A 13,628-nucleotide genomic window follows, 5' to 3' on the forward strand; every position below is an offset into this window, starting at 1 on the left:
ACATCTCTGGCAGTTGGGACTGGTGGTTAGTTGACAGTTGGTGATCTGCCTTGTGATTGGCTGCTGTGCCGAGATTGCCTCACTCTATAAATAGAGGGCGATCTGGTAGCAGAGAGATGAGAAGGACTGCTAGTCTCTCACAACTCTGAGCCATTTGTAGTGCTTATAACTTAACTGTTCATTTCTTGTATTATATATTTATCTGTATATGATTTAATAGTTCATTTCTTGTTATACATCTAATTATCTCCATAAATAAATACATTAAATTGTCAGCAATTTGGTCTTATCTCTCTAGAGAACCCTGTCTAACACAGATAGTAAACCATGGATTCAGAGAAACGCATTCACACTTGGTCCAATGCACATACTTAGGCCCAAGACATCACTTCAGTTTCCCAGTCTCTCTAAGTTTCTTCACATATAAAATGAAAATACCATCTACCACTAAGGAGATTCTGATGATTAAAAAAAGGCAATGTATGTCATTTCCCTTCCCTATAAATATTAAAGTGTACCTGTATCAGAAATGTTTAACAACAGCACTATTGTGTATTTGACAAAGCAAACATTTCAGACAGTGAATGCTGTAGGAAATTATATTATCATATAATTTTCAGAGATGAGGGCTTCCCTAGAGATTATCTAGTAGCTTTCAAATGCTTTAAATCGCAAATCCTTCCTTGTAACACAAATGTATAAGAATGTTATTATATGAAGCATATAAAATTCAAATTGGTATATTTACAAGTAAGATGGGGTAAAAGGTAGTGAAGAAGAGAGGACAACGCTTGCTCAGTCAAGGTACTTCCCATTATGACCCTGCTATTCCACTCCTTGGTCTATACACAAAGCATTTGAAAACTGGTGGTAAAATAGACACTCCCACACCAATGTTCAGTTTTATGCACAAGAGCCAAAATGTGGGAACAATTCATAAATCTACCAACAGATGAATGAGAAACAAAGTATGGTATATAGATAAAATACAATATAGTTTGGTCATGAAAAAAGGTAGTCAGATACAATGGATGTACTTTGAAAACATGCTGAGGAAAATAAGTCAGGCATATCAAATCAACCACTTATATGATAGATAGAGAAGAGGTGAATGCCCACAAAGTTTATCAGTGTTTAACAGGGACTAGGAAAAGGAGGCGTACAGAAAGTGGTTACTTAGGTTTGTTTGGAGTGATGAATATAACTTTTTAAAATAATACAATTATTGTTCAAAATTACAATCGAACCACAAATGCCAAAGATAACAACTCAAAAATTGTTACCAACATCTGAAGTCTGAAATGGATCAAACTTGCAATCAAGATGCATTGATTTAAAAAAAAAGATGCATTGATAATTACTATTGATTGGAAGGCAAAGTTAGAAACAAAGAAGAAGGGTGGATTGGTTGGTGAAAAACACAGCCTTGGTAAGAGAAACAAAGCCAAAGATTGCCTGATATAAATTTGCAAGGCCAATGACTTATTCATCGTAAATGCTTTTTTTCTCCCCAGCAACATAAACAATGACTATACACATGGCCCTCAACAGAAGAAATACATAGGAATCAAATATCTGTGCAAGTGGAATGAGTGCATGGAGAAGCTCACAGTCATCAGTCGGAACAAAGTCAGTAGCCAACTGCATAACAAACAGCAATTGCTTGTATGCAAGTTTAAGGTAAAGCTGAAGAACATTTCCAGAAGTCCATTAGAGCTAATGACCAACCTTGAGTATATCCCACCAGAATTTAGAAACCATCCCAAGTATAAACCTAATGTGTTGAATACGAATAACCCAATACCACAAGTGTTGTGGGATGATAGCAAGGGCATTATACATGAAGAAAGCAAATGGTCATTTAGAAGACAGGAAAGAAGGAAAGATCTAATTGGATGCCAGGATAGGCTTTGGGACTTGCTCCTGAATTTTACAGTAAGTAAAGTAAATGGAAGAAATGATGATGTAAAGGAACTGATATTTTTTTTCAAAGGGCAATCCAAGAAAACAAAGTAAAATAGTACAATGAAATGTGCAAAACACGGAGGATAGAGAATAAAAAAGAAAAAAATTGTCATTTATTAAGCTGAAATAACTGAAAAAGAATTCAATTCTCTGTTGCAATATTGAAGAATTCAATGGACAAAATATCGAGCCATGCAGAAAGCATTATTTTTGCTTCCCCAGAGAACCCAGCCTCACACAGATAAATGTGGGGATTATTAAAACTTATCATTAATATCACATTCAAATAAAGTATTGTTGAAGATAATTAAAAATGGTTGCAGAAATGCAAGCAGATTTCAGAAGACATGGAAGAAGGCATATTATTGCTGAAAGCAAATGATCTTGGTTGAAACAGAAGAATAGAAAGATGTTGTCTTGGCCTGGGCTCGCTAGAGAAGCAAAACAAGTGAAACGTACATATGTACACACACAATTGTAGAGGTGATCAAGTTCCAAGGTCATGGGTTGATGTCAGGCAGAGGATTTTCCAGCCTTAAGGGCTGGTGACTCAAAGATTGGTCAGTCCAATGGCAGGTTGGGCTGCGGAGGGAAGTGAATACAAGGCTGGCAGGTTGCCAGTGATTCCCGGGATCCGCAGGTAAAAGAGCCCAACACGGACTCCAGTACATGGAACCAGAAGTCGATGAGTCAAATGCAGGACCCAGATCCAGCAACAGAGCAAGTAACCTTTTTAAGGCCACAGCCTGAAAAAGATCTCATTGTGGGGAATTGCTAATTCTTAACTGCCATACACCTGAGAATCCGGGTATAGTCAAGTTGACAAACAAACAACTATCTTAAATGTTGACCTGTGTTTTACTGGCTATTCAAAGGCATTGACTACGGGAATCAGAGCAAATTAAGCATTGCATTATTTTAAAATGGGAATTCCAGAACACTTATTTGTGCTCATGTGGAATCTGTCTACAGACTAAGAGGTAGTCAGCTCACATAGAACAAGGAGACTCTCTGTAGTTTAAAATCAGGCAAGGTGTAGGCCAGGGTTGATTCTTCTCACCATAGTTATTCAACCTCTATACTGAGCAAGTAATCCAGAAAGCTATACTGTATCAAAGGCTTCCAGTGGGGTAGTGGGTTATGTGTTGGATCCCTGACCACAGGTCAGCTGTTCAAACCCACAAATAACTCTGCAGGATAAAAATGTGGCTTTTGACTCCCATAAAACTATACAACCATGGAAATCCATAAGGGCAGTTCTACTCTGCCCAGCGGGATGGTTCTGAGTCAGAATCCACTTTATGGATGGGTGTTTGTTTGAGACTATATAAAGAGAAATGTAGTATAAGAATAGGAAGAAGATTTTAACAACCTGCGATTCACCGATGCCATACCTTACTTTGTAGGAAACTGAGGACGGGGAAGAGAGTGTTTACAGATAAATTCTCTATGCTCAAAATTAAGGAGGCTGGGAGGCCAGGCCACCAGTGGAGGAGGCCTTTGCACTTGTGAGTTGAGGATGATCCCATTCACAGTCTCCTAACTAAAAGTTATTCCCAATAATGTCCCCCCATAATAATGCCAATTTAAAGGTATCACTTACAAACACATGGCCGCTATCTAATACAACCAGAGGCTGTCATTAGGAGCAATCAGACCCTATTATTTGCCCCACCCTAAGTGTGGCACACTCCCAGCTGATACTGATCATGAATGGTTCCCTAAGGGAAGAGCTCAGGGACATCTGAAGTAGAGCCAGCTCAGGAATGGCCAAGGTTAAGCTGCCATCTTAACGCTAGAACCTGCCCACCCCATTACATATGTGTCTTCCTGTCATGTATATGTTCCTGTTAAGTATGTGTATGACATGGCTTGAATGCCCAGTGATTATATAAGCCTGTTGGAGAACAAATTCCTTCTCTCTTGTTCCCAGTTTCAGAGAAGAGGTGAGCCCTTGGATGCTTTGTATGTTGTCTCTTTAATTTCCCTTTCAATTCCTCTCCTTAGGACCTTATCAGTTGTGGAAGCTGGTCACCCACATTGCTTGATATAAGCAAAGAAGACTTGAATCACTTCCTTATAAAGATCAAGGCCTGCGGATTTTAATATGGATTACATGTCAACATAAAAATAAAAGTCCTTACAATTGGACCAGAAAGAAATACTACAATAAAGGAAGAAAAGATGGAAATTGTCAAGGATTTCATTTTACTTGTATCCACAAGCAACACCTTTAGAAATAGCAATCAAAAAAAGAAAGAAAGAAAGAATAGTGAAGAGCTCAAGCATGTATTTCTTTGAGCAAGTCTGATGTAAAAGAAATCTTCAAGGTGTTTAAAAGCAAAGCCATGATACGTTCAATTGCCCATATGCATGTGAAAGCTGGACCATGAACAAGAAAAACAGAAGAATAATTGATGCATGTGAATTATGCATGTGTGGCTGAAGCATGTTGGATATACCACTGAATGCCAGGATAAGAAAGACATCTGTTTTAGAAGTACAGCTAGAAGGTTTCATCTTACGCACACTGGACATGTGCTTGGTAAAGGAGAGGGTCATCTCATCTATTAAAGAGGAAGACTTTCAATGAGGTGAATTGACACATGGCTGCAACTAGGGCTCAAATAATGGAATCCTTTTGAGGATGACACAGGACTGGGCAGTGTCTCCTTTCTCGGCGGTAGTGAGACCTCCCTTTTCTGTTTCTGAGATTGCCCTGAAGAGGCAGCAAAACCGACCAATCCCCTCATTACACTTTATTTGCTGGGTTCATCACAAAAGGGCCATGCATCTTGCTGTGTTATCAGCAAGCTGCCCAATCCCTTGGTGGGTCACAAGTACCTTATGTGGTGGGAGTTACAGGACTATGGTGGAACAGGCCACCCTGGCTTTTTCCAGCTAAGATTCTTTCATATTTGGAAGACCATTTCTTCCACCAAAGCATTTACGATTCCAAAACAGTCACTATCAGTTAGTCCTTCAGTAGAGCAAAAAATGCCAGGCTGAGGTCACTCGAGTCCCAGCCACTTGGGTGTGTTCATCTGATCTGGATGTGTTCTCCAAAAGTCATCAAAACTTCACCCTTTCTGGTAGCTGATAAAATTTAACTGGCGGAAGATCACTCCCTTGCTCTGAGCCTAAGGAGGAATCAGCATAGCAAAACCTTTAAGGGACTTTCAATTTACTCATTATACATTAATCCAGGAGTACCTCCCGCTTAATTCACACTTACATATTTTATAGCTTCAGTTTTAACAACCACAGTTAAACTTGTTAGCAATCAGTACTCAAAACGGAATCATATAATCCTATCTACAACTTGCCCTATTGGCTCTTCTCCAGAGCCATCAGGAAAAGAAGAAACTATTCAGTGGGAGATGTTTTATTGGGACAAACATTTTAAATGTTCCCCACATTTTATTTTAATAGATTAAGTCACTTGTTTGGAAAGAAGACTATATGTGAGAAAGAGGTAAACGTTTAAAAAATTTAATGTATTTAAAAATTGATTAGCTATTTGAATACTTTACTTACTAACAAGTAAATAGATGGTAAAGAATGAAAGCAGTATTTATACATTATTTTTTTAAATATTTAATATTTCTACATCTATATTGTTGATGCCAGGGCTAAGATACTATATGCTATTTAAATTCCATCTACAGCATTACTTGGTATCACCATCATTTAAAGGATAAATTGGAATTTTTCCAGACTGATTCTCTTAAGACTATCACGGGTGTTACTTAATAGATTGAAGACCCTAAAAACACGGTGGTTGAACTTCTAATATCATTAATCAAATTAATGACATTGTTTTATCTATCATTAACAAACCTCATCCAAACTTAAAATGGGCAGTGACAAGAGAGCCATGAAGAGTGGAATAAAAATATTTATCCACCCCGAGAAAGCAGGTGAACTCTCAACATCACTATTCATCACCCTATTTACCATACCACACCATAAATCTCCATCGTAGCATTATCTAGTCCCTGTCTAAACATTCCGCTGGCATTTGGAAAGTAAGTATGCTTTAGTTTAAATATCTACCTCATCCAAATCTTCAATTGGTAAATTTGTGAAAAATTCCCCTCTTTAAGAAAACCAAGTCCATTTGAGAAATGAGGCACTCAACATGTACAGCTTGACAAACTTCCATTACAACAGGGGGTCAATTCTATTAATCAACTGAAAGTATCAAGCTACCCAAAATCTCACTAGGATGGGACATGTGTCAGTTTTTGTTCTTTTTATTTTTATTTTTAAAGTGACAGTAAACTACAAGACCTATATATTTTCTTCTCTCTCCCAGCCCTAAAACAATAACAAGTGAAGTTTTGCAGACTTCGGTTAGAAAACGTTATCTTCAAAAGAAACAAGAAGAGGGATTCACTGACCTTTAATGTTAAAAAAAAAAAAAAGAAAAGAAAAAAGTGCTACAACTGCTGAAATTCCGTTTTTCTCTCTGGCTGAAATTGGCTTTGGTCTGTACACAGGAAAAGTAACCTTCAGGCTACTAGGTTTCCAGTTCCTTGTGGGGTAAAAACTGCTGTGCCCCATAAAATTAAATTGCCTTCTTAAAATGACTTCTCTAATAAATCATAACCTTAAATCCGATAAAAGTGGAACTCCGACAAGTCCTTCTCCCCAGCCAGGAGGTCACTCTCTAGTTACTGTTAGAAGTGACCCATCTTTAATGAAAATATCTAGTTCTAAGGTTCAAAGCCAAATCAGGGAATAGATAGCATGTTGTCACAAAAGTGGCAGAATATTTGAATATTGGGGGAAAAAACAGGTCTATAAAGAAATAAAGCTACAACTTAAGGGAAATAAATGTTTTAGAGCAGTTATTCTCAACCTGTCTAATGCTACGACCCTTTAATACAGTTCCTCATGTTGCGGTGACCCCCAACTTTACAATTATTTTTGTTGCTACTTCATAACTGTAATTTTGCTACTGCTGTGAATCATAATGTAAATATCTAATATGCAGGATGTATTTTCATTGTTACAAATGGAAAAATTCAAGTATAGTGATTAATTATAAAAACAGTATGTAATTATGTATTGTGAAATATTTATTTCTAATGACAAATAAATGAAATATTGTCTTGAAGCATGGTGTAGCATTGGTAATAACAGTCTTAATATAACAACAGTAAACTACATTGCTACATTTTGCAACAGTATGTGTAAAAAACCAACATCAGTGTGAAGGTGGAGACAGCTTCTTTCTCACCAGATCAGCATATCTGCATGTGGGCGGACCCGCTTGGAAATGGATAGAGGAGTGGTGTATGGGTTCTTAAGACCATCAGAAATATATGTTTTCTGATGGTCTTGAGCAACCCCTGTGAAAGGGTCATTTGACCTCCCAAAGGGGTTGTGACCCACAGGTTGAGAACCACTGTTTTAGAGCAGTATCAGAGGATAAACTTCAAATGTGTAGCGTTCTTACCTAGCAGAAGGTGATTGACTATTTTCAATTTTCTTGAAAAAGGAAAAGGAAACAGCTGAATAATTTTGTATGAATTTCAAGATGGCGGCTTTTATTTTTAAAATGGCTATTTTTACCCACTGAGGGAGTTGGAATGCCCTTTGTAAACAAGTTTCAAGTCAAAGTCCTGTGAGCCACACTTGTGCTGAGAACCAAAGTGATTAGTTTAGGTATAAAGATTGGAAGAAAAAAAATGGGGGGATAAAGGCATGAAGTGGTTGATTTATGCACTTTCATAGCTGGGGGAATAGATTCATAGGATTATAGGATTAAGGTGTAGGTGTTCACATAAGTATAGATTATTTTTGTTTTGTTCATCAATAGAATGTTATATTTAAATGAGGGTGGCACATGTCTTAATTGTATGCATATTAGTTTTATCCTACTAGGTACAGATGTGGTTTTGTTATTGTTTGTTTGAAAATTATGTACAGCTAAAGAGTTATGTGAAAGTGTCAAATTGACAAGGGGTGGTCTGTGGTAGCTACATAGTCTGGTGTCAATTTGGGACTTAAAAGGATTAAAAGTGAAGGTGTGGAGTGTTCTGTGTCAATTGGGTCATAGCCAATGAGGCTTCTGTGTGGGCATGGCCTTCCCCTAAGGATTCTGGAATTTCCAGTATTTCCTCCTTGGAGGCAGGAGACAGTACCCTACTCTTGGTACCATAATGTGTTAGTCCAGATAGACTAGAGAAACAAATCCATACAAACTCATATGTGTGTGAGAGAGATTTTTATATAAAGGGTAATTGTACATTATGAAAGCATCCCAACCCAGTCCAGTCCAAGCCCATAAGTCTGATATTAGCCCATATGTCTGATACCAATCTATAAAGTCCTCTTCAGACTCACGAACCACATGCAATGATGCTGAATACAGGGCAATCACAGAGTGAGAATATTAAATCACATGAAGACTATAAACTGAGGTCAACTTGGGGGCATTGGTTGACAGTATGTATTTTGTGTATAATTTGAGTGTGAGACAATTTGAAAGAAGGGTGTCATGGGGTTAAGTAAAGCCAAAGTGTTCAATTTTATCTGAAATGCAATAGGTTCAATTTTATCTGAGAGGCAATATGAAGGTAAATCTGTGATGAAACATTGTCCTAGCAACTATGTGTGTATAGAATGGACTAAGTTCAGAAGAAACACAAATTCTGCTCTCACGGAGCAAGATGGCGGAGGAGCCCAAGTCAGTGCTGCAGCTCCCAACCCCTGCTGCTGCTGGCGGCGAAGGACTTACGGAGGTCTCCCCAGAAACCATCACCCCTAAACCCCCTTCTTCCGCTGCAGTCTCCCCGGGCACAGAGGAACCTTCAGGAGACACCAAGAAAAAAATTGACATCCTTCTAAGGCTGTGGGAGATACCCCTATTATGAAAACGAAGAAGTGGGCTGTAGAGCGGACCCGAACCATTCAAGGACTCATTGATTTCATCAAAAAGTTCCTTAAGCTAGTGGCCTCTCAACAGTTGTATCGCCACTGACACCACTGGTCCTGAGGTGATCATCTGCTCTGGATTCCCTGTGTTTCCAGTTCCTGTCTGTGCGGGTGTACGTCCTCTGGTCTAGCCAGATTTGTAAGTTTATTTATGTGAATCAGTCCTTTGCCCCTTCCCCAGACCAGGAAGTTGGAACACTATGAGTGTTTTGGTAGTGATGGTAAACTGGTCTTACATTACTGCAAGTCCCAGGCATGGGGATGAACCACAAAGAAAAACAACTTGCAACGGAATCATCCCAAAGGAAAAAGTCCTGAAAAGCTTTGGTGTTTGTGGCCAAAGATTTTAAGGATAATGACCTGCTATCACCTTGTATCTACTGCGACCAATTGTTTATGCACAAGAAATCATCTAGAGTAGATGCCCCCAAATGGAACTTGTATTCATATGCACCACATCATGGAAGATTAGGGTATACCAATTGCTGCTACAATCAGTGATCCGGACCTGCCTCCAAGGAACTGAAGAGGAGATTAAGTAAATATAAAGCTTTCCGTATTATAAGTTCTCAAAATGACAAAGATAGTTTGCTTCTGCTGTATTAGCACTCTTTTGTTTTGGGTTGTTTTCCATCAAAAAGTTTATTTACTAAAGAGTTGGTGTTTTAGTTTCTGTTTGTTTTTATCTATTCTAAGAAACACAAATTCTAATACTAATTGCAGTGATAACCAGCTAACATGGCCTTTGCCAGTCACTATTCTAAATATTTTCATATACTAACATGTCTAGTCCTCAAAGTAGCCATCTGAAGCAGATACCATGGTATCTAAAGAGTTTGAATTCTGAGCACTTGTGGGAAGCTATAGTTTACAGTTGGATACCTAAATCCATTGGGAGTCTTGACTTCAATTTAGCTTCCATTGAGTTCTGGACATTGACCCCTGACCCAATGGGCATTGCGTCCATTCTGAGTCATAGCAACCCTAAAGAAGAGCAGAAGTGCTCCCCAGGATTTCTGAAGTTGTGACTCTTTATGGGAGCAGAAAGCCTCTTCTCCCACAGAGGGGCTGGGGAAATAGATATGGTGACCTTGCAGTTCGCAGCCCAACATGGAACCACCATGCCACCAGGGTGCCTTTGACCGTTAACCAGCAAAGTGAAGAGGTTTGCCCTCAGACAGAGTGAATTTGGAAGTGGGTGGCTAAGATTCCGCTGGCCAGCCCGGGGATGACCACACTCATCTTCAATAATTTTCCTGGGCGTGTTTTCAGTGAAAATTGAGGCATCAGTTTTGCATGGCCATGAATTATACCTCAACCAACATGGTCAGAAAGTACCAGCACCAAGCCTGTACACTTTTCTTATCTGCAAAAGTGTGTGTATCCCAATCATGGTTCTTTCTTGATGCCATAGTCCCACCTGGAATAGTGATGGATTAATCTGCCACAAATCATGATTTTGTGATAACTTTCCTTTGTTTTTCATGCTTTATAATTTTGCCACTTGGCGGTGAATCTTTTGGACACTGTTACGGCCTCCTGCAGATAGTATCTCATCCAGATATTTTGTTTTTGTCTTTGTTTTGTTTAAGATTTAATAAAGGGGTTTCTAAGGAGACTTGGGAGAGAAAGATGAGGCTTTCTACTCCCATAAAGAGTTATGGTCTCAGAAAGTCACAGGGTCAGTTCCACCCTGTCCTGTAGGGTTGCTATGAGTCAAGGTTGACTGGATGGCAGTGAGTTTTTGGAAGGAGTGCTGATGGCGTAAGAGTTGTGTATTGGGCTCCTAGCTGTAATGTCAGCAGTTCAAACCTACCAGCCACTCTGAGGGAGATTGATGAGACATTTTGCTCCTTTATAGACTTACAACCTCAGAATTGACTGGGACAATCTAATCTATTTTATCTGGTCAGAATTGACTCAATGGCAGTGAATGAATAAAAAAGGCTTCTATGAATACATTTGGAATTGAAATGAGGACACTGAAACTTATAAATAATGCCCACTTTGAGGAGTTTAAAAAACACTACTTGTAGAACTCTTTAATAAATTCACAGGTTTATTCCTAACCAAATGTGTTTACACAGGTCTCTGTGATGAGTGGACATCTGCAGATGTTTTATTGTTTGTTAGTTTTTTTCCTCTAATACCCTTGTCTTTGCCTCATTATGATGCCTTCAGATAAAAAAGAGTAGTTTTTGTTAAAAGGAAAAAATAATTTTGATGTCAGTTTTTTTAAAACTCAAGTATATATCTTCCCAAATCATTAAGGCTTTGCAACACGTTTATGAGAATGCTAACCCACATAAAATAACAGTTTTTAGATGGATCAAGTGCATGTTTTAAGGAAGGTATGGAAGATGTCAGAGAGAAGTCAAGAGAGGAAAAATACGTCAACCTCCAGGAAAGAGTCATAGCAACCCTAAAGGAAAGAGTAGAAGTGCTTGTGATGGGAAAGAACTGGAACCTGGAACTGGTGGCTGAAGACAGTGGACTTACCATCGACACAATAGCTACTGAAATTGGACTCTCACAGTTCAACATCTTCCATTTTGATTGACTATCTGGACCTCAGCAAGTTTTTAGCATGATGCACGAGGAAAGCATTGCATCGACATCAGCTAGATCAAAGAGCTGATATTTCCATCCATCTTTTTAGCAAGACTTAAGCTAAAGAAGTTATTTTATAGAATGAACTGTAACCAGGGATAAGTCTTGGATTTGCGAATACCACGCAGAAGGCAGCAGACAATCAAAACAATGGTTTTCAAGAAGAGCTGTTCACGCAGACGAGTCGGGTTAGCAGGTTACAGGGACTATTTGGGGAGCACTCCAAAGACATCCTCTTGTCAGACTCTTCTCAAAGGACGCAGGACTATCATCGGGGCTTATTAGTAAAAAGTTTTAAGAAAATTGAAAATTGCATTGGTGAGAAAAAAGGCTGGGAAACTGTTCCAAGGAATTTCTTTTCCATTTTCACAACTCACCTGTTCATTTTTTTGAAGGTAGGGTCTGGCTGTGAGAATTTTGTTGGGACACTTTACTCCATCCACTTACAACCCTGATCTTGTCCCTTCGGACTTCTTTTTAGGCCCCCCAGATGAAGAATTTTTAAAGGAAGCACAATATATATGAGTCCTGTGATATGCCAAACTGCCATTTCCATTTTTAAATTCACAGAAGGGTTTGCTAGATGGAAACACCACCTTCAGAAGTATGTTGACCTACATAGAGGATATGTAGAGGAACAATCGCTTCACATTTTGAACATTTTGTTTGGTAAAGGTTTCTATGATTTTGTAGAAAAACTTTCGCACTTACCCTCATACATTTTGTTTTTCCCTAGAGAACTCAAAACTACTTACCTGCCATCGAATAGATCTTACTGGTTTTAATTAGGAAAAATGTCAAGTTAGACAAAAGTAGGAGAAATACCATAAGGATACCTCTATGTGCCCATCACTCAACTGATGGCCAATCGATGCATTTATTATACCCCCACAGATTCACCGTGGGTCTTGTCCCCAATCATTTTGGAGAAAAGCGCAGAATTTTTATTATTGCAGCACCTAAATCTTTCTCTACAATAATAGAAAGATCGGTGGTTGGAATTCACTACTCACCCCTCTAGGAGAAGCTGGAAGTCTGTTTCTGCTTATATGAAGATTTACAGTGTTGGAAACCCTATGGGGCGATTGTACTCTGTGCTGTAGAGGTCCTGAATCGCAATCAGCTGGGTCTGGTGTGGGGACTTGGATGTATTTCTAAAGATAACCATGACCACAAGACCATCGCAGTATCTTTGAACCTTTAAAAGGAATTCCTAAATATCAAGTGTCAGTCTATGTTCAAAGTGCAAACGCCGCATCTACTTTTAATGAGTGTTGAGAACTTGCTCTGTGCCAGCATTTAAGGCCCTTGCACACGCAGGCGTTCCATTATGTGGCCCGATTGTTTTTCTTTTCCCTTTCACTCACACGCAAGAAGGTTCAAGTCTGTCTCCACTGGGTGGCCAAAGCACTGCCCTGGGCCTTCCCAGCACCCAACCATTTCCCAGGGCAGGAAACCTCGGAGCCAGGGAGTGGCTTCCCTTTGAGCCCGGAGACCGCAGCCCCTCCCTCGTTGCCATGGCGACAAAGGGCCGCTAGACTGGGGCGGGATCATGGCGACTACTGCGGGAATGACTTCGGTGCCCACGACCCCCTCAGTGATGACCCCTGCGGGCACCTCGCCGGATACAGAGGTACGCCCCTCCGCCCCCACCGTCGCCCCGAAGATCTCGGAATTCCCTCCCCAGCCCGCGGGGCCTGCGGCCCAGGTTTAAGGCCAGGCTCCGAGGAGGCGCCCCAGGTCCCAGGCCCTGGCCCTTTGGGTGCGCGTCCCCAGAGGGCCTGGAGCGGGGGCGGACCCGGGCTGGGCAGGCTCCTGCTCTGAGCGTCCACCTGACCTTTCCGTGCAGCAAACTACATTACAGCTACATCTTACCGCCCCCCGCCCCCTAAATTCTCTGCACTCGAAGAAGAAAAGCAAAAAATAATCTCAGAATTTAAAACGGGCCAGTGCCTTTTCTACAGTGTTGTGTTTTTGTTTTTGTTGTTGTTATTGTTTGCAATGATCACAGTTCCTATTGTTCAGAAGGTGGCATGGATTGTAATAACCCTTTATCCATGATGCATTGACGAATCTTGGGGCGGGGGTGGTGGGGTGGGGGGGGAAGA

The 13,628-nt window shown here is 40.0% G+C and overlaps 1 protein-coding gene and 1 pseudogene across 2 annotated transcripts in view; both read left to right on the top strand.

Moving 5' to 3' along the window:
- Nucleotides 1-8,636: 8,636 nt before the first annotated feature.
- Nucleotides 8,637-9,488, top strand: LOC101650006 (annotated as a pseudogene).
- A 3,442-nt stretch (nucleotides 9,489-12,930) lies between these two features.
- Nucleotides 12,931-13,628, top strand: part of CABCOCO1 (ciliary associated calcium binding coiled-coil 1) — a 171,544-nt gene continuing 170,846 nt past the window's right edge. Inside the window, exon 1 of one of the 2 annotated variants that reach the window (XM_045291489.1) lies at nucleotides 12,931-13,153. In XM_045291489.1, the coding sequence (XP_045147424.1) occupies nucleotides 13,073-13,153 (81 nt within the window). In that variant the 5' untranslated portion in view covers nucleotides 12,931-13,072. The remainder of the gene's footprint in view (nucleotides 13,154-13,628) is intronic. The other variant, XM_045291490.1, reaches the window with a different exon arrangement.

This window comes from Echinops telfairi, unplaced genomic scaffold (genome assembly GCF_000313985.2).
Source record: "Echinops telfairi isolate 266 unplaced genomic scaffold, ASM31398v2 ScPeMD7_70;HRSCAF=299, whole genome shotgun sequence".
NCBI classification, from domain to species: domain Eukaryota; kingdom Metazoa; phylum Chordata; class Mammalia; order Afrosoricida; family Tenrecidae; genus Echinops; species Echinops telfairi.